The following is a 25,015-nucleotide window of genomic DNA, read 5'->3' on the forward strand; positions in this document are numbered from 1 at the left end:
TTAGAAAAAAATGTATCAAAATTTGTTACAGGAAAAGAGTTGCAATTACTTTTATCTCACAAACATTCCACTTAAGAGTTATAGAACCTACTGCTTTGAATCTCCTCCATACATTTACCTAAAATTGTGTGCCTTCATATACATGCCACAGAAAATACTTCAGTATTAGCTATCTGGAAAGTTTAAAAGAACACATAGTACCCCAATAAGATAATTCTGAAGTATAGGAAATGAGAACTAAAGAATTTCTTGAAGTACCTAGTTTTAACTATGTTTTATATGTATCTGTTTGGAAGCTTTTCAAAATATCTTCTGCTCAAAGATAAACATGGTAATTTGGAGTATACTATGCAGATTAAGTCTTTCCTTTAACACAAGATTATGATTTACAGATTTATGACATAACATTCCTGACAAGTAAAATGGCCAAAAGTCATTGCCCAGTCAGGATTTAACTCAGTATAGCATCTAATTAACAATATTTACAAGTAATTTTAGAAACAATACTGTTAGTGAACCCAAACACTATACTTAGCCAGGCTCAGCAAAAAAACTGACATCAGAAGTGACTACAAACTTTTTCCAGGGTTAGCTTAGAAGTAAAAATACACTTTTGTGTGATGTAAGTGTGGCATTTCTTTCACAGATAATGCATTACTTAGCATGTGCATTTCTAAAAACTCTTTTTTAGAACAAGAGCAGCATCAAGGCTAAGTAATCATGTACAAAAGAGTAATATCCAAGTATTTTGTTTCTTCAGTTTTACTTTCTCACTACTGTTGTTTTGACTGCCAATTTCAAATCAACTAAATAAGCCAAGCTTCTGAATATCTTTCCTTTCACAAACATTCAATTTACTTAACCAAATAAGAAAATACTTAAGTATAGAAGATTATATAAAACTTTGTATAATAAAATACACTTCAAAAGCAATCATGGTATACTGAAACATGCCAAAATCTTGAAATTTCAGCACATCACAAATACTAAAAATGTATGTGCATTTAAAAAAGAAAATTTGAAAACCTGAAGATTGGGAATTCCCATCAAGTTCTGGTTCCCAGCAGAGGCTAAGCCATCAGTTGCTTGAGTCTGGGAGACCCATGTAGGAAGCAGCATTGTTATGCTCCTACATCCATCCCTAGGCATCTGCTACTAAATTCTCTCAGGGGCACCTAGATGCATATCTAGCCTACTCTGCTATAGCTTTTCTTTCAGCCAGTCAAGCTCATGCAGTGATACACATATACAGAATCACAGAATCAGTCAGGGTTGGAAGGGACCATAAGGATCATCTAGTTCCAATCCCCCTGCCATGGGCACAGACACCCTACCCTAGACCAGGCTGACCAGAGCCCCATACAGCCTGGCCTTAAACACTTCCAGGGATGGGGCCTCAACCACCTCCCTGGGCAACCCATTCCAGGCTCTCACCACTCTCATGCTGAACAACTTTCTCCTGACATCCAGCCTGAACCTACCCATCTCCAGCTTTGCTCCATTCCCTCTAGTCCTGTCACTCCCTGATATCCTGAAAAGTCCTTCCCCAGCTTTTTTGTAGCCCCCCTACAGATACTGGAAGGCCACAAGAAGGTCACCTCAGAGCCTCCTCTTCTGCAGACTGAACAGCCCCAACTCTTTAAGTCTGTTCTCACAGGAGAGGTGCTCCAGCCCTCTGATCAACCCAGTGGCCCTTCTCTGGACAGGCTCCAGCACATCCACATCCTTCTTGTAATGGGGGCTCCAGAACTGGATGCAGTACTCCAGGTGGGGTCTCAGCAGAGTGGAGTAGAGGGGGAGAATCACCTCCCTCGACCTGCTGGCCACACTTCTCCTGATGCAGCCCAGGATCTGGTTGGTTTTCTGGGCTGCAAGAGCACACTGCTGGCTCATGTTGAGTCTCTCATCCACCAACACCCCCAAGTCCCTCTCCGCAGGGCTGCTCTCCAGCCAGTCACTGCCCAGCCTGCATTTGTACTTGGGATTGCTCTGACCCAGATGCAGGACCCCTGCACTTGATCTTGTTGAATCTCATGAGGAGAGAAGGAGCCCTTCTCTCCAGCTTGACCAGGTCCCTCTGGATAGCATCCCTTCCCAACAGCATGTCTGCTGCACCACACAGCTTGGTGTTGTCAGCAAACTTGCTGAGGGTGCACTCAATGCCTCTGTCCATGGCACCAACAAAAGATGCTAAACAAGACTGGTCCCAGGACTGATCCCTGAGGAACTCTGCTTGTCACTGGCCTCCACTTGGACATGGACCCATTGACAGCCACTCTTCAGGTGCAGCCATCAAGCCAGCTCTTTATCCATCTCATGGTCCACCCATCAAACCCACGTGTCACCAGCCTAGAGACCAGGATGTGGTGCAGGACAGTGTCAAAGGCCTTGCTCAGGTCCAGGTAAATGACATCAGTTGCTCACCCCTCATCTATTAATGTTGTGACCTGTTCATAGAAGGTCACCAGGTTTGTCAGGCAGGATTTGCCCTTGGTGAAGCCATGCTGATTGTAGCCAATCAACTCTTCACTATTCTGTTTCAGCAGTGCCTCCAGGAGGATCTGCTCCATGATCTTACTGCGCACAGAGGTGAGACTGACTGGCCTGTAGTTCCTTGGCTCATCCTTCCTACCCTTTTTGAAAATGGGGGTTATGTTTCCCTTTTTCCAGTCAGTGGGAACTTCACCAGACTGACGTGACTTTTGGAATATAATAGAAAGGGGTTTAGCAACCTCATCTGCCAGTCCCCTCAGCACACATGGGTGTATCCCATCGGGTCCCGTGGACTTGAACACTTTCAGGTTCTTCAGGTGATCATGAACCTGATCTTCACTTATGATGGGCAGCTCTTCCTTCCAGCCCCTGCCATTATCTTCCATGGCTCCAGGAATGTGGCTGGAGGCCTTTGCAGTGAAGACTGAGGTAAAGAAGTTGTTGAGAACCTCAGCCTTTTCCATGTCACTTGTGACCGTTTCACCTGTTTCCTTTCTGAGGGGGGCCACATCTTCCCTAGTCTTCTTTTTACCATTAACGGTATGTTAATGGTAGATTTTTTTTGTGTTCCCTTTGACTTCCCTGGCTAGATTCAATTCAAACTCTGCCTTGGCTTTCCTAAGCAGATCTCTAGCTTCTTGGGCAGCTTCCTTATATACACCCCAGTCCAGCTGTAGAGTTTCTTTTTGTGTGACAGCATGTCCAGGAGCTCCTTGCTCAGCCAGGCAGGCCTAACATTCTTCCCTGCTTTCCTCTTTGTTGGTATGCATTACTCCTGGACACAGAGGAGGTGATCCTTGAATAGTAACCAGCTGTCCTGAGCCCCTCTTCCCTCTAGAGCTTCATCCCATGATATTTTGGCCAGCAGATGCTTGAAGCAATCAAAGTCCACATGCCTAAAGTCTAGAGTGGTAAGCATGGAATACCTCCTTCTGGTTGCCCTGAGGATCTTAAATTCAACTGCATCACGGTCACTGCAAGCAAAGCTGTCCCTGAGCCTCATGTCAGTCACCAGCCCTTCCCTGTTGGTGAGAACAAGGTCCAGCATAGCACCTTTTCTTGTTGGTTCCTTGACCATTTGGAAGAGGAATTTGTCATCTATGCAATCCAGGAACATTCTGGATTGCTGATGCCTTGCTGTGTTGTCCCTCCAGATGATGTCAGGTGGTCCCCTACTGTAACATCACCCTCCCCTGTCTTCCCTTTAATTTTAACCTATACACTCTGGACCAGCTCATCATCCTTCCCCAGGTGGAGCTCCATTGATTCTAGCTGGTCACTGATATAGAGGGCAACGCCACCTCCTCTCCTTCCCTGCCTATCCCTCCTAAAGAGTTTGTACCCATCTATACCTACATTCCAGTCATGGGAACCATCTCACCAAGTTTCAGTAATAGCCACTGTGTCATGGCTTCCCGGCAGCACAGTGGCCCTTAATTCACCCTGTTTGTTGCCCAAGCTCTGTGCATTTGCATAGGGGCACTTCATCTGGGCTGGCCCTGTCGTCCTCTTGTGCCAAGTCCCCTTGATTTCCTCAGATTGTGCTGCCGTGTCATCCCTGGCTTGCTTCAGGGCAGCAAGCTGAGTGCCCTCACTGGCTCTCCATCCCTTAGCCTTCACTGAGCTGCCCCACTGTTTGTCACCAGCCAGCAGGTGACTATTAACCCCTTCCCTCTCCGAACATAGTTTCAAGCCCTATCAATGAGCCCTGCCAATTCCTGCCCCAGGATCCTTTTCCCCCTCTGGGACAAGTGCATCTCAATACTTGTTTGTAGCTCTGGTGCCTTGTAAACTGAGCCGTGGTTGTAGAATGCAAACCCCTGTTGATGACACCAGCCCCAGAAAAGTATCTGCAGAATTCTGTTATGGATCTTATTCCAGTGTTCTCTTATCAGCTGCTAACACAATGCCTGAAGTATAATCTAAAATACTGTGTTCTTCTGACTGGCATAGAAATATAAAGTCAAATAAGATCATAATTTAGATTAGCATGTATTTTGAAGAATATATAAGGGCTAGATATCTTACCATATCTTCTCACAGGAAAAATACTTAACATCACTCTCTTGTACCACTTGCACACATCCATGTGTGCACATCTGCCCGGGTATTCTTAAAGAGGAGATGGAGTTCCTTTGTACGTGTTCATTTATTGTTTAAAAACCTCTGCAGAGGTTCCTGCTTTGACAGCTAAGCTACTCCAACAACAAAGCTGTAAAATTACATAAAGTTTCTCTGCAGCAAAAAACTTAGTGATAATATACATAGGAGCATATTGAAAGAAGGTTTGAGTCTTTAAACATTTACTGTCCCCAAACATACATACATATATATAAACTTTTTTTTTCACTGTTCTAGAAGCTGAGAATTCTAGTGCAATCACTGAAATTGGAGTTCCATCATACTCGGGACATTCTAAGAGTGTGTAGCTGCTTATGCAAAGCAACAGCTCTCAAAGGGTTTTCCAAGCTAAACAAATCCATATATATATATATATATATATATATATATATAAAGAATTCCACTTTCTCTCATATTGGTCATTAGCTTAATGAAAGTTTCAAGACAAAAATTGAAAGCTGTAACTGGAATTTGTTCTATTGATCCATGTCACAATTTGAACACTTTCATTGGTTTTATTATTGCATTTGGGCATCATTTTTCTATAATTCACTTTTCCCATACTTTCAGGAATTTTCCAACCTTCGTCAATGAAAAGTAAAGTACTATATTGGATTTACTTTCTTCACAGTAAATGTATGCCAAATGCAATAAGACATTATCCCTTCAAAAATACTAAGTCCTGTCACAAGTCTTTAAACAAAGGTAACAGCATTATTTAACTGACTGCTTGTACCTATAGGTCTTTTGTTATATTCATAAAGATATAGTGTCCAAATGACAAGCTCATTGCCTTTTGGAAATCTGGTTTTGCATAGTTCTGTTGACGAAAAAATAAACAGCCACAAGCTGTTTCTCTCACTTCAGCAGCTGAGCAAGGGGTTTCATGACTCCCATTTTGGAATTACAAACCTACGTAATGCCATTAAATCACTTATTCATCTGAGAATAATACAAGTTTTGTCACAAATCAATATGACTTACTATATATTAATTCCTTACTCTTAGCTTGTTTGCCTCTGCTCAGATTTCAGACAGAAGGCGTCCTTCAGTGTTTGGAAAACATTTACTGTATGGCATATATGCTGAGATAACCTGCCACTATTCATTGGAAATAAAGCATTTCATACTGAAACAGCATGAATAAATGTCACAACAGCATGTAAAAACCTCATGCTTAAAACATATGGGATTTCAGAAAAGTTTGTGCTGAGGATTTGTTCCTAGTCTTCAATAATTATATTAGAGTGGTTATTTTGACACACCTGAACCTCAAGCCTTGAAAGACTGTTCTTTTGAAAGAGTGGTTGTCAGCATATGAACAAAGGTTCAGGCCTACCTCTAAAAGTAAGCCTACCATTGCTCTTTTAAGTCCAGGGGACAGAAGCTCACCAACATGACAACACTTAGACACTCATCTGTAGAGACAACGGCCTCTAAAAAAAAAAAATTAAAAGAAAATCACACCCTTCTCAAGGGTTTCTTTACTAACTGCATCCACATCCTGAATCACTCTTCTGCAGTACTCATTTTCCCACAAATGCTAGACAACCTACAAACTCGATTTTTTTATTTTGTAACAGGACCCAACAAGTGCAAATGTAGCACTAGCTAACACTTAACTGAAACCTTTTATAGGTTATCATTTAAAGCTCATGAGAGGGCCCAGAAATATATATTTTTAAAATTATTTAAGAAGTTCTAGAAATAGCATGACTCACATTTCAGCTAGGAAACCAAGCTGTAGGTCTGCCTGAGAAGGTAGCATAAGGAAAATGGCCTTCGACTCCCAGAAACCAAAGAACAACAATTTCAACTCTCCTCTTAGCAATTACTGAAGACAAAGTCCCCATAAGCCTTTTGCACTAATATAACTTCAATATAGAATAGGGGGGGAAAAAAACACAACACAAAATCATCTGTTTGGAAGTAGCATAAACTGTAGGTTCATTTCAGAAAACTTCAGGGGAAAAAAAAAGTGCAAAGCCAGCTGAAATACTATAGAGATTCTCCAATAGTCTTAAACAGACAAGCTACACGAAGTGCACGCATTGTTTTGATCCAGTACATAGGAACTAAAAGTGAAGACCTGGCCTAAGACAGGCAAAGGAAGAAACGGAAAGACAACAGTTAATGCATAAGATTATGTGGATCTTAGTAAGAATTCACACAATGCCACCTCTAGAGAGGTTATTAAGCACAACCTTTCACCTTTTGCAAAGCAGCCCTGCTTTTTCTTCACTACTCCTTCCTCTGCAATAGCTCCAAGAGTTGTTTTCCTGTCATCTTAAGGATCCTTTTCCTTGCTAACTTTCATATGCTGCATACCAAAGTTCCATAAAGGACTGAAACACCACTGTATCTCAACCTTTTAAGTGAGGCAACATAACAGAAAATGTAATGTTCTGACAGACAGGAATATTTTCTTTACATAAATGACAAACAGCAGAGCCAAACAGAAGCGCATGGAGTTTTCACTCCAACAAAAACAGCCCGAACTAATTTTTCAGGGTGGGAATAGGACAGGGACACAATGGACGAGGACACAACTGGCTTCATAGTCAAAACTACAATCATGCTGGTTTTTTCCAATCACAGAGTTTGCACAACAGTTTCCTTAACACCTCCCTTCTCCCCAAAATTACACTAACACCTTAGAATTACGCATGAAGACATTATTTCTCTACAATTTCTGAGAACTTAAAATTCAGTGACCTAAAACCAGTTCGAAGCTGTCCAGCAGGTAGGCTTCCTTCATAGGAACCTAGTTCAAGCTATTTTCCACTCGAAGTTTGGTAAGGTTGTCACAAGCTGTGTTTTTCTGGCAATGCTATTACCTTGAGATCACACCTTACAAACTTTTTCCCTCTGCTGGCACCATAAACACCTGCTCTTAATCTTCTGTGACCAGCTGTGTCCTATGCAGTCTTTCCACTAGGTCCTAACAACCTTACACTTAGAGTCATAGCAAAACCAAATCCAAGCAGTCATCTAGTTCAATAAAGAGATTACTGGCTTATTCAAAACCCTACCTCCACCTGTGGAAGTTTAAAAAGACAGCCATGAAACACTGACAACTGATGTCTTCAGAAAGCTTAAAGTTTTTTATGAGCTTAGAATCATAAAATCAACCAGTCCAACCTATCACCCAGCCCTAGTCAATCAACTAGACCATGGCACTAAGTGCCCCATCCAGTCTTTTCTCAAACACCTCCAGGGACAGCAACTCTACCACCTCCCTGGGCAGCCCATTCCAATGGCAAATCACTCTCTCTGTCAAGAATTTCCTCCTAACATCCAGCCTATACCTCCCCTAGCACAACCCGAGACTGTGTCCCCTTGTTCTGTTGCTGGTCGTCTGGGAGAAGAGACAAACTCCCACCTGACTACAGCCTCCCTTCAGGTAGTTGTAGATAGCTTCTACAGTGTGGTTTTATAAACAGATGCTCATTTTTGAGCATTTCAGATTAAACTTCAGAAGAACTCAAAACCATCTAGTCTCAATTTGACTATGAGAAAAGAGGTATACAGATCTCGGCGCCTTCAAGCACCAAATATTTAAAATACACTGCTTTTAGAGCACTAGAATAAATAATACACTAGAACTCTTGAACTCTTTTCACCTTGGAGATATACTACTTCTGTCAAACCTATGGTGAGCATTCCTTTTTTTTATTAATAGAGAGAAAAGGCTTCTTAGAAGAATAACAAATGAAAGAGATCTACCAGTACTTTAGATCATATGTGTCCTCTCACTATAATGGTATTTCCGCAAATTCAAAAGGGGATAAAGAATATCAATGCTAAGAAAACAATCTGTTTTAATTTTTCATTCTCTGGTATGCTTTCTCTTTTACTCCAGCCCTTCATTTCTAAATACGTTCCAAGAAGAAATTTGCAAGCCCCTAAATTTTAGTAAGGCATTTAAAAAATAATTTTTTTACAGAGTTACATATCCTATCTTTACTTTTTCTCCCAATGCAAACAATTTCCTCTGCTCTTATTCTATCCTTATAGTGACTCAGCATTTCTGAGATATTCAGGCCTAATCCCACACCCTATCCATATGGCTTATATTCTTCTGGACACTACAACGAAGCTCCATAAAAAGGTCCACTGAGCAACACCCATAGTTAGGTTGTATTATCTACATCACATGCCTAAAAATGGTATATTAAAGCAGACAAAAAAATACAAATTAAAGGATGCAAGGTTCCTAAAACAGCAAAGAAAATAGTGTTAAGTTTCTTTGTAACTGTCTACTGTGTCTGTATATAAGGTCACTGTATACTTTTTTCACATGCTAAAAATCAATCCTAAATATAGATTTATTTCTTTACCTAACTATAAAGTTATTTTGGTTATTTCTTATTATTTCCAGTGTGGGAGACAGCAAAAATCTCATAAGAAAGATTTATTACAATGTGGTATGTTTTTTAATTTTGGAAAAGGATGAAAGCAAGTACTAAAAAACCTGCCTTCCCCATTACCCTGGATAAAACCACCAAACACTTGTGTATCTTTCACAATCTAATTGCATTCTATTTTCTGTATGGGTTTGCTCTACAGACACAATTACAGTGAATAGGGCAAAATAACAAAAATATTAGTTATTATATTATTGACAAAACAGACGGAAGGGTAAAAAAAATTGCTTCCATCCAAGGAAAGACACAAGATGCAAGTAGGACTGGGGGGAAGTGCTCTACAGTGCTTTAGAAACAAGACATGCAAAAGCTATTCCAGACAAAGAACACAATCAACTCTTTCCTTTATTAAATGGATTAAAGGATAGAATTTTGATGGCCAGAGAATGAATTCAACATAATGTCACTCTCCAGAAAGCTCCAAGCTTAAAGAGCCCTTCTGTAGAAAAAAAATGCAGTGTTAGCATTCCCTAAGCTTAAAAAGTACACAGTGAATAGAAAGGGAGATCCACTTTACACAGTGCTCAGCAGCAAGCATATCCAACGAAATCAATACCAGTTCTGCCACTACTGATTCTGCAGAGCTTTATTCCAACAAGTTGAAATAAGGTAGGGCACAGGAAGGGTAGGCAACTGCAGCAATGTTCCTGTGGGCAATTCTAGGTAAGGGGACTGGCAAACAGTCTTCTCTGTCGATTCCCAAGAAAATCCCATGTAGAAACATGGAGGAAGTATTATTCTCAGAGGAAGGTGTGCAAAGACTTCAAATTCCTTACTTCCTATGCTCCTCTCTGAAGAGGGGGACAGAAAGTCCCCCATGACTAAGAGTGGCCTTACTCTAAAGGAGTATTACTTCTGAATACAGTAGCTCCAGTTTCCCAAAATCGGACAGTTTTTGTGCCATTCATAATATATGGTGTATTTAGATGCATCTGAAGGCACACACTGGTGTCTAACCAGAATAAGCTAGAAAGCAATCTTTCTTCCCATTGAAAAATCAAAGATATACAATTCTCTCATCTTTTTTCACGTACTCTATGTGCTTCCATATTAATTTCACATATGGAATGGCATACAGTATCAAAAAAGCACATATAATGCAAAAGTTACAAAAATTCTAGAAGGAATGCAGTTCAATAGGTAGTCCTTTAATTATACTATACATGCTGATCTGCTTTGCTCTCTCCATCACGACAGTCTCTTCCTACTGAAGCCACCCTTATCTTCACTTTAGCTTTTTAACATGTGGGCAGAAATCAATAAAGATTTATAGAAGTAGGATGCAATCATTTTAGAAGGTGTCTCCTATGTGATACACTTTAGAATAGATTTTACTTCTGTACTAAATTCTTTCAGAAAATCAAATTTTGTTCAATCCCATGCAGTTTCAGGAAAAAAAACCTGTATCTATACGAAGTGAAATATTACATCTTGTCATTAAAAACGAAAACCACACAGTAGGTTTTACTACCTGTGCACTGGCAGGAAACCAATACTGCATTTATTAGTGCATAATAAATTCAAAGCCAAGTAACTCCTGCTGCAAGTTCAGAATTTTAAAGAAACTGCCCCATGCAGACATTTCTACAGTCTAGAGCTGTTTTGGAATAAGTGAGTTGTTGATGACAGTATACCATTAAATCAAGACACTGAAATCTATGCTGATCAGACAAGTCAACTTTGTATAATTCTCATTTGTTTTATCTACACTTCAGCTTCTGAATCATCCTGAAATTCAAATTATTTTTAAATTAACAAAGGGAAAACATTCTTATTTAATTGCATGTCCTCCTTTAATTGCCAAAATTGATGGTAAAGTTTACCAGTAAGTCTCTACAAAACAGAACAGTCAGACAGCTCCACATGACATTACCATTTAGAAACTGCCCCATGCAGACATTTCTGCAGTCTAGAGCTGTTTTGGAATAAGCGATTTGTTGATGACAGTATACCATTAAAGTCAAGACACTGAAATCTATGCTGATCAGACAAGTCAACTTTGTATAATTCTCATTTGTTTTATCTACACTTCAGCTTCTGAATCATCCTGAAATTCAAATTATTTTTAAATTAACAAAGGGAAAACATTCTTATTTAATTGCATGTCCTCCTTTAATTGCCAAAATTGACGGTAAAGATTACCATTAAGTCTCTACAAAACAGAACAGTCAGACAGCTCCATATGACATTACCATTTAGAAAAGTCTACTGAGCCTCTTTTTATCCTACCTTGTTATGCTTCTGCTGGTGCTTTGCTCTGGTATCCAGGATATGGTAAGGGGTTTCAGAGTCTTTGTTAATGTAATAAATTAATCTTGAAGGCAGTGTGATTTCTTTCTGGATTGCATTGCTGTAGCTGTTGTTTTTACTGTAACTGCTTTTATTCACTTGAAATGTATTCTCTTCATCTGCCAGTACTCCCTCTACACCGCCTGCCGTTTCATTCCAATGCAGGTCTGAGGAAAAAAGATATTGCAGCTATAAATTAGATGTTAGAATGTGCTTCTTTCCATAAAAAGCTACATATTTAGCTTGCAGTATTTTAATGTTGTATTAGTCACACAAGCAAACAAAGAGATAACTTTCTCATTGAGCTAGATTTGTTTAATCTTTCATACAAAATGGGTTAAAAAATATTTAAATACAAATGCATTTTAATATATGGTCACAGATTATAAATATTTTAATGTCTCTCAACCTTCAAATGGAATAAAGGGGGGAAAATACTCAAACTACTAATGGATATTTCATTATCCCTTACACTTTCTTTGATAGGCAAGTTCTCTCTGAAAGACAGACAAACACACTCACAAAAAAAGAAACAAAGCAAAACAAAACCCCAACAAACCACCCACAAAAAAATAAAAGCCAACCTATGTTCTTAAGAAAAACTGAATTCAAAGTTTCCCACTTCGCTTTTAATTTTGACAAGAAGACTTTTTTTTTCCCCAGTAGCAGCTTTTTGGATGATATACTGTATTTTTACTCATTAAATTTTCAAGAGACGATCAATCAACAAACAATGTAACAGTAAGAGTGATGCACACACCGACTACATTCAGCATTCCACATCATCAATATACACTCAAAGGCTAATAACAAAAAAATTACACACACAAATGAAACCCCAAATAAATTAGTTTCCCAGTCAGATCCCTGTATAACACGCATCCCGACACAGGCGAAAAACACCTCAGCCCTTTCATGTCGCATACCTCACCAACGTACTTATCCGCACACCATCCCCTTATCTAAAACACTGCAGCAGTGGCTTCAGAAGATCAGAGAGGGAACCCTCACATTTCTCTCTTTTTTGTAAGTAAACAAGCGAAAAAAGACATTTTCTGAGCCTCCAGAAGCCGAAACAAGCACGTACACAAAGCTGGCATAAGCGAAAGGCAAGAAATGGACACCCAGGGAAACCGATGTTATGAAGGTCTATCGCCCAGAGCAGAGGTAAGGGGAGCAGGGGCGTGGGAGGACAAGGAACCGAGAAGCAGCAGATACCTCACGCACACACAGCTCCTCATACCCACCGGCGGCCGTTGCGCCCGCGCGGGCCCAGAGGCAAGATGAGCCATGGAGGAGCAGAAACAGGGAGACAAGGCGACCGAGAAGCTGCAGGACTGTAAGGTGGCAGTCGGCGGAGAGGCGGCGGCCGCAGCGCAGCTGCCGCAGGGAGATGCTGCCAGGCGGCTTCATGGCTCATAGCGCCCCGGAGCGGCGCGGGGGGCGGCCAGCCGGGGGGCAGCACGGCGCCCTCGCCCCCGACGGGCTGCGCCCGTGGGGCCAGGCGGGCGGGCGGGCGGCGGCAGGGACAAGAGGGCGGAGGCGGGCGGCTCCCCTCGAAGGCTCCCACCCGTCTGCCGCCTCGCCTCACCGGTGCGGGAGGCCGTTACCTCAGCGCGAGGGCGGGCGGCTAACGGCGCGCGCACCTTCCCCCTCCCCTCCGCCCTCGGCTTGCAGCCCCGCGGCAGCGCACGCGCGCCGACCTCGTCCCACGGCGGGCGCGGGGGTGGGACGCGCGGGCGCTGTGCGCGGCGCTGCCGCGGGGTGAGGGCTGGTGCAGCGGTCACGACGCGCGGGCGCTGTGCGCGGCGCTGCCGCGGGGTGAGGGGTGGTGCAGCGGTGTCGCGGTCACGACGCGCGGGCGCTGTGCGCGGTGCTGCCGCGGGGTGAGGGGTGGTGCAGCGGTGTCAGCGGCCACGACGCGCGGGCGCTGTGCGCGGTGCTGCCGCGGGGTGAGGGGTGGTGCAGCGGTGTCAGCGGCCACGACGCGCGGGCGCTGTGCGCGGTGCTGCCGCGGGGTGAGGGGTGGTGCAGCGGTGTCAGCGGCCACGACGCGCGGGCGCTGTGCGCGGTGCTGCCGCGGGGTGAGGGGTGGTGCAGCGGTGTCGCGGTCACGACGCGCCGAGCACTCGGCAGAGGGCTGTCCGTCGGAGGGCGGCGGGGCCATGGCAGGCGGAGCGCAGCCGCACCGGGTCACGGCCTCCGTGCCGTCACGGGGGTAGAGAGACGGACGAGTCAGGCGTCCAGCTGCCCGACCATGCACTAACAGGTTTTGATTTGCACCTGGGATGGGCAGAGAGTGAGGACGTTTTTTTTCTGATAGGGGTAACACAGACGTTAAGTGTGCACCACTGCAAGCGGAGTTAGTAATTACTCAAATTCGCTTAAAAACTGAATGCAGAATGAAATTACTTCGAAAACTGTGAGCCAGGCTTGGAAGAGATGTGGGGACAAGAGGCAGCCACCATTGGTCAGTTTGCTCTCAGAGGAAGCTCTCTACTTGCCCAGATAAGGCAAACGAGCCCTTTCCTACCTTAAAGCACTCTTCTGCAGTAGAGGTTGCAAGGGGCCCTTCCCATGAAACCGGTCTCCCTCCTGCTCCCAAGTGTTGCATGGAGCTTCAAGGTCCCCTCTCCTCCCTCCCAACACTTTCAGCCAACAAATTTGTTCCTGTATCTCCCCCTCTTTTCTCTTTTTTCATTCCCTGTGACAGTCAACCTGCAGTGCAGTGGTTGTGAGAAACAAGTATTATCAAAAGAATGTATGTATGTTAACAAAGAGAATGCAGGTGTGTGCAGTAAACAGAGAGAAGCGCTGCAGGGAGGTGCATGATTAGAATCACCTGGTCTATATCCACTCTGGCATGCTGCATTCAGCAGTATAGAGTCTGGATCACAAACTCGAGTGAACCACCAATATGAAGAATATTTGAAAAGGTAAAAATAACTTCAAAGAGATACATGAAGATTAATCTGCTGCTTTGTATTCATTCCATGGCTTCAGGAGTCGGGGCGGGGGGGGGAAAGGAAGCTGAATTCAGAGACAACTTTAGATATAGAGTTCTTAGTGCACATTATTCCCAGCAGATTTCTAATACCCAAGAATAGATATGTTTTATTTTAGTGCAGGTCTCACTGCTGAGAAAATAAAGATGTTTCTCCTTTTTGTCTGGATATGGTTTTCTCTTTGTCAGCTTATCCCTTCTAATACGTGTCTGAGTACCATTTGAGTTTCCAGAAAGATAGGAATTTTCTCTACTTCGCATAATTTTCTTTACATTCCATTCTGAATCCATTATCATTGTTAATTTAGAAGTATAAGCAGTTTTATGAATCATTACCATGCAAATTACTTCATAGCAGTAGAGTTACTACTTTAAAAAAAATTAGTTCTAAGTACTCATGGTAGTCAAATAGGTGCTGCTTGTGGAAGCTCAAAATTGAAGTGTGCAATTGTAGATACACGAAAGACACAGACCCACAAGACAACCAGAAATGAAAAATAACAGAAAACTTAGGAATTCTCTGTTGTCTGAGACTAGGGAAAAAAGCTGTACCAGTTTTCTGTATAAAGTAGTCTTCCTCGATTCTCACATTCCCAGACGCTTTCCAAGCCTAGCTGTTTCTCATCATTAGACATCACGAACACTGCAACAAATAGCAGCTCCTGTCTCTCTCCATAAACATAAACAGATCAAAGGACCAGTTAGTGCATCTAGAACTAAAATAAATATAATTAAAATAAAAATTAGGAGCAAATAATATAACAGTAAAATGGCCATACAATTATATATATTTAAAAAAGCCTCAAATAAACCCAAACCAGAAACTTTCACTGCAACAAGGAAATGAGTGTAGCAACATTGAATGCTAGGAACACCTTTCTGAAGCTAATTATTGTTATTTTTGCTGTCAAGATTTTAAGGGGAGAAAATACTGAAAATAATAACTGGCTCTTTCTAAAAGACTATCTAATGGCAAAGATTTTCTAAGGTTCTTTTAATGCATGTACAAGTCTGCAGCTGAAATAATCACCTGAATAATCACCTGAAGGAGACATGCCTAATCTCCCAGTCCCAGTACATGTAATTCAAGCTGTGTTTCATAAACATGCTACAAACCTTCAGATGGTCATGTGCATTTCACAGAGCATAATCAGCTTAAGATGAAATACCTCACTAGGAATGACAGCTGCCTTTTTTTTTAAACCTGCTTTTATCTTTAAAATACACCATGAAATAATCCCAGATAGACTGTGTGTCAGATACCTGAAAACAAAATACCAGAAATGTGAGTTATCATATCGGTATCAAATAGAATAAGCTGAAACATCTGAGTCAGAGTCACACAGAAAACTGCTGATAGCTGCTGCTTCAAGACTGGCTATGGAGCAAAAGCATACTATCCAAGATATATACATACTTTCAATCTGGATGACTTAATTCTACATCACATCTCCAGATGATTGCCCAGAGCTTTTAAATCCAGTCCCCTTTTATCAGGATGTGGGACAGTGAGGACATGGGATGAAATTTTGTAAGGCTGCAGTTCAAATGAAAAACACTTCAGATGCAAAACTGCCAATATTAGCCTTGGCTGTTCATATTGACAGCCAAGAGGGAAATGTTAGTCCAGGCTCTATTAACCTGGTGGTGAAGACACAACCTTCCAACCCTTTTCTGAAATCACCTGAAAGAGTCAGCATATCAGTTGATTTGGGAAAATGTCTGTGTAGAATATGGTTTTAAAAAACTTTGTCGTTGCCAAGGCTGAGTGAGCACAATAAGACTATGTCGCACTAGGAAATAAAGTTTCTCGATTTCAACGGCAGTCTCTTATCTAACACTTGGGCAGGTAGGGTATTCTTGGATATTCCTCAAACAACTGTTTACAGTTTTAGTAGAAAGAGGAACAGTTCTTTTGCAGATGGGATTTGAAGGAGACAAGTTCAGGGGACACAAACATGGTGACTTGATTTGTCAAAAAAATCTTTGCAAGGATGCCATAAGAGCTCTGGGTATTTTATAACAGTGGTGATCATTACAGAAAAGGAAACCACAGTATCAAATATGCAGTTTAACAGAAGGTTAAGCATAAGAAGACATCCATAGTTGCTTTCATATTAACAGGTAGTACCAATTGGGCAGCTCAGGACTGGACTAAGCATAAGAAGACATCCCTAGTTGCTTTCATATTAACAGGTAGCTGATGAAGGGTATAATGCCATAAGGACAACAAGCAATGGGATCAGCTGAGAAGAAGCAACCGTTGCTGAACTCTGTTCTCAGATGAGTGCAGCAGACAAGTATGATTATAATTTATTTGTATTACTAGCAGACTCAGCAATAGGCCAAGGTCCTGCTCTGCTCTGTGCTGTACAGACACAGGACAAAATGACAGAACTGATCAAGAAATTTCTTTTTGATTAGCAACAGCAAATAACCCAGGCAGTGCTGTAAATAATAGAAGAACTATAACAGCTCTAGCAGGGATATCAAGAACACTGCAGTTCTAAAAAGCAGTAATTACACTGGGGACACATCAAACAATAGAACCTCATTAACTGGCACTTAACTAATCCACACAACATTTAATTTGCATGCAGAAGGTGTTGGCCGTTCTCTGTTTCTCAACTTAGGGTTAACAGCTAAGACAAAGCTGCACTGGAACTTCATGCCATTCCTATTTCCTTATCTTATATCACATGCAGCGTTAAGTATGGATAATTTATACTTGGAAGAAACCTGGTAATTGCAATGAACAATATGTTGCATTAATACAACTGGTTTCTAATCATACATGTTTGAATACTCACCAATTCTCCTTGTTCATCTATTTTCAAAGAGCTCCTCAGTAATTAGTGCCAAAGAGCATATTTCTACATGAAGGCTATTACAAAATTTTCTTAGAACATGACCATCTCTTGCTACGCATCCCACCACCTAACAGTGCAGCAGCAACCCAGCATTTAGTCAGAAAAATAAGTACTTTTTCATTTATTCTGTTTATTTTACGTTCTTTGAATACTTTTCAGCAACTGGGGAGAGAAGGGAGGCCTGAAGTTAAGTGTTGCAGTAATGCAATAAACACATGAGACAGATTCAAGAAACAGAGCATTGGCTCTAGATACTTCTGAAGCAAGCACCCAGAACACCTGAGTCCTCCTCCCACCCCAGGTGTGACCACTTTGCCCTCTCCCCTCCCACCCCCCCCTTCATAATCCACACCAGGAAAAGTATAAGCTCTAAGAGGTACCTGAGCAGGGAGAAGGATCTTTCTCCTGCCATCACTGGTGAGTCCTCATGATGCATGCTGGGTGAATGGGAGTGGGATCTAGGAACAGTGTTGATAGTCATTCTAATGTTGGTCATGGGTGTGGGCTAAGCATCTTTACTTAAGCTGAGCTCCTCTATGCTTAGCTGCTTCTTTCTGCTCACTTTTATAGCTGTACATGAATGAATCTGTGAAATGTTTTGAGAAGCCCTGAATTAGTATGGAAGGAATGTCTGAGAATCCCTAACAAGGAAAACAAAATAAAAATCAAATCTCATTGACACTCTTTTATGTCAGAGTAGCTAAAATTCTATCTTGTTTTGTAACTGAGTTAAAGCTAGCTTTATTCAGTACTGAGTGAAATCCTGGCTCTGTTAAGACAGGTCAGGAAATCAGATGACTATGATGTGGTTCAGGATTTTACTTCATGAAGCTGCCTGACAGCTAGAGGTTTTTATAAGTTGTTATCTCAAACCACGTGTGCTTCTGCTTCAAAAGGTAACTTTCATATAAACTAAGCAGTCTCATTTCACACCATTATGACTGCAAGGTGCAACTTTTCACATACTCTCTGGGTTGGTTGGAAAATACATTTATTTGTTCCCAGGTGGGTAAAGGTATAAAGCTACTGCACAAGTCATATTCCAAAGTCTGTAAGTCTGTTTTTCAGCACTCTTATGCACCCCGTAAGATTCAGTGGTTTATGACTTAAAATTCCAAAGGAGTGACAACAGTAGCAACAAAAAATGTAGGTGCTTAATGAAGATTAGACAAGATCTTCTCTTGGCTGTAGCCAGGGTGAAGCCTTTTGCTGAAATTCAGGCTGGCATGTAAAATGTCATTCTCCTTGGAGGAGATTCTTCTTTTCTGTAGGACAGGGCTTGTTCCAAGGCGCCTGTTAACATCATTCCAAACTTATTGTCTCAGTTCTAGTTTAAACCTCCCAGAGACTCAAGCATATATAACAATTTATAAGATGCCTTTCCCTCTTTCCCCTCTTGTTTCAAAGAAAGGGAATTAGATGTAGAGAGGAAAGGTTAAACACACTCAAATAAAGCCTCACTTGGATTTGGAAGTTAAAAGAGAACATTTTAACAATAAATAAAAGGTATTTGAGGTAGGGGAGTTATAAAAGGTATAGGGAAGAGAAAACAAGATACAGAATGTGTAAATACAGTCAGATTTAATGGCGATGGGTTTTGTCTGCCTCAGGGATTGATGGGCACATGGTAAAAATGGAGTAGCAGGAAACAGGATGGTGATGCAGGAAGGCAGGGCAAGAGAGAAACAGGGGCCAGACAGCAATTGGGATGGGCTAACCACCACACCTGGTAGTGTTTGGACCCATGCCTGGGGAGGAGTCAGGAGGACCTGGGGGCAGGGTCAAGACCACTATCCCAGGAGGGTTAACCCTTTACGCTTATGTAGGGGAATTCTGATGGTTCATTCAACTATCTTAAAGTTAGCATTTTTTCCACTGAAAATTTCATATTGCCAATAGAGGAATCCTGTATAGCTTGTAACTGGTGTTTTCACAGTACACTACCCCGGGGAGGGAAACCAGCCTGAAAAGGAAGATGGAAACATAATAAACTTGATTCCAGGTTTAATTAAGCATTTTGGAAAGACAAGTACAACTTGCTGTTTCATTCTCTGCTTCCGTGGATTTCTTTTTCTTGCCCTTTCTCTCCCTTGTTCTGCAATTTAACACACACTTACATTTTGTCTCTACATGAAGGAATTGGGTCATATATATTTGTAAAATATAATTATTTTTAATCTTCTAAAATAAAGAAGTTGGGTATCTGGACTCTGATTAGAGGAAAATCTGTTCACTACACCAGAAAACTTTTAGTGGCAAAGAAAGCCAACAGGACACTGGATTGCATCAACAAGGGCATTACTAGCAGAGATTAAGTTATTGTCCCACTCTACTCAGTGCTGGTCATACAGCACCTGGAGCACTGCCTACAGTTTTGGCCCCTGCTGCACAAAAAAATGTAGGTAGGCAGGAAAGTATACAGAGAAGGGCCACAAGAGTAATAAGAGGACTGGAAACCTTGCCATGCAAGAAGAAGCTGAAAGAGCTGGGATTGTTCATCTTGGAGAAGGCTGAGGGGATACCTTATCATGGACCAGTGCATAAAGGGTGGCTACCAGGATGATGAAGACTTCCTTTTTACATGGAGTCCTGTGGAAAAGAGAAGGAGGAGTGATGGGGAAAAGTTACTGCTGGGGACATGCCCATTGCACTCTGGAAGAAAGTGTTTCCCCACGAGCACAGTCAGATGTTGGAATAATCTCTCAAGGAAAGCAGTGGAGTTCTCTATACTGGAGAGTTTTAAGAGTCAACTTGACAGGATGCTGGGGCAGCTCATTTTGGCTTTGCTATTGCCTAGAAAAGTTGGACCACATGATCCTTGAGGACCCTTCCAGCCCGGCATTCTTAGAAGCATTGCTTTCCAAACCGTTGGTCTAATAGAACAGGGTTTACACTGCTCTTCACTTTTCTACCTTCTTTATTTCCATGCTCTTCACAGGAAGTGCTTTCTTCTGTTACTTAACAGTTCAACAGAACCCTAAAACCAGATTTTCCCTTCCATGTACAAGAGTGAGACAATGTACAACATTTTAAACACAGTAATGCTATAAAATAGAATACAGTGAAAATGTCACTTTTCTATCAGAGCTGTCACTCACCAAGATCTGCATGTGCATCATTAACTACTCCTCTCACCAGTGATACTACACAAATGAACTCCATCTCATGTTCCAGCACTCCAGCTTAGAATATTTATAGTAATTAGTATATACTTTCCATCCCACTCCCCTCAGCATTGTGAAATGTTATTTATAAGGTCAAGTGAAGCAAGTAAGATGATAAAAAGAATATATGTTGTCAACGTTCAGCAAGGAAGAGAAGATAACACAGTGCTGTACTGATAAAAGCAAATGAGTCAGAAGTCTTGTTAATTGCAGATCAGTTTGTATCCAGGCGAAACAGCATCATTAACCTACTTCTGATTGCAGGAAAAAAATATTCTGAATAAACCACACCAGGTTCATTTCAGAACTACACCTGAATACACACTGAGTTAATTAAAGCATTCATATCCAAAGGATTTTACAAATTGTTTAGTAGGGCTCTTCAGCAGCATTTAAGCAACTGCATGCAAGTCATTGTATAAAAGATACTGCAGTGATGTATTTTTGCCATCAATGGAAATATGATACTAAAGGTTCCAAATAGTCACAATATTGTCCGGTTTCTTAAGAGAGCAGCAGCATGCTGGTCAATGAGGCTGGTTAGAACATATTTGTTAGCTGTTCTGATGCTCAGCAAGTAAAACATATGCCAAGAGATTTTAAAAAGAAGAGAAAAAGCTGCTCTTCTAATAAGCAAGCACTATCTGTGGCTGTGACATCAAACTGCTCCTTGATAGCTTGTTTCACTCTTACGAGTTAAAATGTAAAAGTAGTGTCAGGAAAGTAAGGTAGGGTAGCAGGGGAGATCTTACTTAAATATGTGCTTTGGTTTATACTACCTTCAAACTAAATACATGGACGTCACATCCCAAGGACTTGCCACAGCTGATCAAACACTTCCAAGGGGTAGGTTCTAAAAAAAGGGCAGACTGCAGTGCAACTTTGCAAATGGGAGGGAAGATATTCTCACTCTTTCTGACCCACTTGCGCACATACAGGGTACAAAAGGGCCGTGATGGATCTCCTGAGTCATCAAGTCCAGCTCTCAGCCACCACTGGCTATTCCATCACAGAGTTCCTTTCACACATTTCATTTAAAAGTAATCGGAGGTTTTGCCCTTCTAGTACCACTGGAAGGCTGTTCTGGAAGCTCATTGTTAGAATCACTAAGTAGAGTCCTTCTACTTCCCAGCCTAAATTTATTCATGCTTCACGAAAACTCATTTATTCTTGTGCCAACCCTAGCATTAATAGCCCTGCTGGTAGAAATGACCAGATTTGTGATGCTTACACTATCTAAGCTCAAGTGATAAGTGAAAATTTCTTGAGACTGTAGATTAAAAAAATAAGGATATCTTCAGCACAAAGGTGCCCTAGACAGCAAGGAGTGAATTAGTTTAAGAAGCAAAAGGATCCTGGCCATGCCAGTACAACACAGGACTAAGCTACTAAACTTCATCAGGAAAAGGAACTTTATAGCTACAGCTATTGCTGCTTGGAAGCTTGTTCTGTGGGCATGTCTATGAAGGATTTAAAGGTGTTAACAGTTTATTTTCTTATGTTCATAAAAACAAAACCCAAAACCAAACTAACCCACAATAATTTGTAGGTTCTGAGGCTGCTACTCAGGAAAGAGATTTCTATACAGTCTTGCATTCATCAGAGAGACCATTATTGAAGCTGCTGCCATCCTGTGATATAAAAGGTAGGTAAAAATGCTGAGAATCAGCACTGTTAGTCAGATGGGGAAAATGCTGGAGTTTTCATAAAATGCAGCTCTATGAAGTGGAGGGATAAAAAAAAGCCACTATATCCAGTTGGGCATCTTGCCTTTTCTCCAGTGAAAAACTTGGACTGGTTCCCCTGCTTCTATCCTAATTAGGCATAGAGATGAATTAGAAATTAAAAACACCATCCTGAAAGATTTCTATTTGAAGATGTATCTAGGATTTAGCAGTGGCTTCTCTGGAAGGCCTAAAATATTTAACCATCATTTCTCTAGAGAGACCATCTGAATTTTAAAGAAAAATCAATGCAAAGTATTATGAAAGTGTTGCACTGAAGTCCTAGGATGCCCCCAACATACTAAAGTATACTTTTTTCCCCACTAAAGAGCTTTCACTGTTGAATGTGGATCACAGATTGGTATTGTGTTATCCACGCCATCAAAGACCTCCTAAATGAATTTCCTCAGAAGTCTGATGTACAACCTGATATGGGAAAAGGGATAGAGAACACAGAGTGTAGGAACCCAGTTAAATCATTAACTGTGTAAGCACTGATATAAAGCATCATCAATCAGATAAACACAAAGGAGGTGGGATTAAGCTTCAGAGGGTGTTGAAACACTCTCATGGAGACCAAGAATATTGTATTCAGAGAGGAGAACGTAGGAGACTCCAGCCAAGAATGTGGCCCACAACTGATGCCAGGTGGGCAAAAGGTAGAAAGGTCGGAGTGAGGAAGAGATCGACCTTCCTCCCAAAGGGTGACCACCAGGTGGCGATGAGCATGCGTAAAGAGGTAGGGCATTATGGAACTAAGTCCCAGGATTGTAATAACTCCACCTATTCCCAGAACTAGTCTAATAACTCTATCTCTGTACTGAATATGTATGATTTTGCAGAATAAATATCCTACCTGAACAAGGTGAAGGTGTGCAAAGGCTTTGGACAAGGACCTCCCCTTGTCACCCAGCGCTCATTAAACCTATATTTCCTGATAACACTCTGTGTGTTGTGAGGTCTCTTTTTCCATAAGTCAAACCAAGCAAAGTCCTCTTTCAGCTTCTCCCCACCAGGCAGTCTGGACCTAGTGGGTTCCAAATTTTAGAGAGATCAGTCATAGATTTGATGGTTCTCACCTGCCAAAACCAGCATCTGGTAATGTTATTTCGTAGCACTGCATCAAAAGTAAGCACAGATCCCAGTGAGTGCTTTGCATGATTTATACTATTAATTCCTTGAGCAGATCTTTACTTGCTAAAGAAGCTCCAGTAAATTTTCAAAACCACATAGAAAGCTAAAGGCACAGAAAGAGTCACAGCTAAATATTTTACTAGATTTGAACTGCTTGTGCCATAATGCAGCAGACACTTCAGGAGATTACTACTTTTGCTTTTCCAGCTTTTTACAAAGCAAATAACACCCAAATGCTGTTTTCTGAAGTAGTATGCACCCCTCAATCTTCTTGCTAATTTTCTGGACAAGCATCTTGGCCATGATTCTCTAGAGCACAAAAAAACCCTCACAACCATGGAAGTGGATACTCCTCTCTCACACACTCAAGAGCCACACACAGCCAAGAACATATACATGGGGGATGTGAAATTATGCCCTTTACCCCACTGCTTCCATTCTTCCTCTCGCCCACATGAACTTGCACTTAGTCACTCTTTAAGGATCTTATTATTTCTCTCTGTGCTTGTGTTCCCCATTATTTCCTGGAGTTGCTTATCCCACTGGTTAAGTATAAGTTCAAATATGCATTATTTGCTGTTACTATGGAAATGTGGCATTTTTGGTACGATTTCCTTGGAAATTAAAGCAACATTATTTTATTCTGTATGAAATATCTTTTTAGCACACACGATTGATAAAGCATTAGTGATCCTATGCTACCCCACACAAAGAACATCTTTATTACTCAAACCCATACTACAAGAATAACTTTTTCTATTACTTAGAAAACTGGGTCTTACAGGGAATTAATTTGCTTTTCTCTCTTAAGTTCCATCCATATCTTGCAGCTAAGAAATTTTCAAACTTCAAGCATCTTTCAGCTCCTCATTCTCTTCACCCTCTTTTTTACATGTAGGAACCAGAAGCCCCATAAACAAAAGAGGTTGACACTTCCTTTCTGAAGACTGTTACTTTGACAAATCAAATGCTTCAATGCTTAACAACGTCAGAAAAACTTCTTGCTGGAAAGCTAAAGTGGCATGGCAAAGTGGTGCCTGCTACTGCTTGTGGTGAGATCACCAAAAGAGTTCACACCTCCAGTTAAGATTTAGTTGCACCAACTACAGTATCACAGTTAGTGTTGTGCAAATATTAGGGAAACTGTAAGAATGCATTAACTTGCAGCAGAAAATATTTCCTTTTTGTAGGCAAATTCAGAAAATTAGCTGTTTCTACTTGTAACTGAAAAGTACCAGTTTTTTGGTAATCAAAGCATTACAAGGCTGAGCAAGAGCCAAAATCAAAAAGAAATGTCACCTCTCTTAAGAAAGGTTTCAGACCAAACCCTTTTCCCATAACAAATGCATACAACACATTTGCATCATGGGGCTGCAAAACAAAGAATTTAGTCACAGGAGCTTGATTTGTTCTTATTACTCTTCTCATATGCTGATCACAGAATTAACCAGGCTGGAAAAGACCTTTGAGACTGAGGCCAGCCTATCACCTAATACCTTCTAATTAACTAAACCATGGCACCAAATGTTTCATCCAGTCTCCTTTTAAACATCTCCAAGGACAGTGACTTCACCACCTTCCTGGGTAGCCCATTCTAATGCCAATCACTCTTTCTGTGAAGAGCTTCTTCCTAACATCCAGCCTAAACATACCCTGGTACAACTTGAGACTGTGTCATCCTGTTCTGTCACTGATTGCCTGAGAGAAGAGACCAACCCCACATGGGTACAACCTCCCTTCAGGTACTTGTAGAGAGCAATGAGGTCTTCCCTGAGCATCCTCTTATCCA

General features: G+C 41.4%; 1 protein-coding gene and 1 long non-coding RNA gene across 7 annotated transcripts in view; one reads left to right on the plus strand and one right to left on the minus strand.

The window, feature by feature from the left end:
* Positions 1 to 13,008, minus strand: part of ADAM23 (ADAM metallopeptidase domain 23) — a 76,255-nt gene extending 63,247 nt beyond the window's left edge. For 2 of the 6 annotated variants that reach the window (XM_064161095.1, XM_064161110.1), the window contains exons 1-2: positions 12,578 to 13,006; positions 11,271 to 11,497 (exon numbers count right to left, since the gene is read on the minus strand). In XM_064161095.1, the coding sequence (XP_064017165.1) occupies positions 11,271 to 11,497; positions 12,578 to 12,743 (393 nt within the window). In that variant the 5' untranslated portion in view covers positions 12,744 to 13,006. Of the gene's footprint in view, positions 1 to 11,270; positions 11,498 to 12,577 lie in introns of all 6 variants that reach the window. The other 4 variants (XM_064161118.1, XM_064161126.1, XM_064161103.1 and 1 more) reach the window with 3 other exon arrangements.
* A 4,574-nt stretch (positions 13,009 to 17,582) lies between these two features.
* On the plus strand, positions 17,583 to 24,590 carry LOC135188008 (uncharacterized). The gene is made up of 3 exons (XR_010307536.1): positions 17,583 to 17,621; positions 21,918 to 22,013; positions 24,125 to 24,590. It is a non-coding gene; the product is annotated as an uncharacterized LOC135188008 (long non-coding RNA).
* The last annotated feature ends 425 nt before the right edge of the window (positions 24,591 to 25,015 follow it).

Source organism: Pogoniulus pusillus, chromosome 2, assembly GCF_015220805.1.
Source record: "Pogoniulus pusillus isolate bPogPus1 chromosome 2, bPogPus1.pri, whole genome shotgun sequence".
Lineage (NCBI taxonomy): Eukaryota > Metazoa > Chordata > Aves > Piciformes > Lybiidae > Pogoniulus > Pogoniulus pusillus.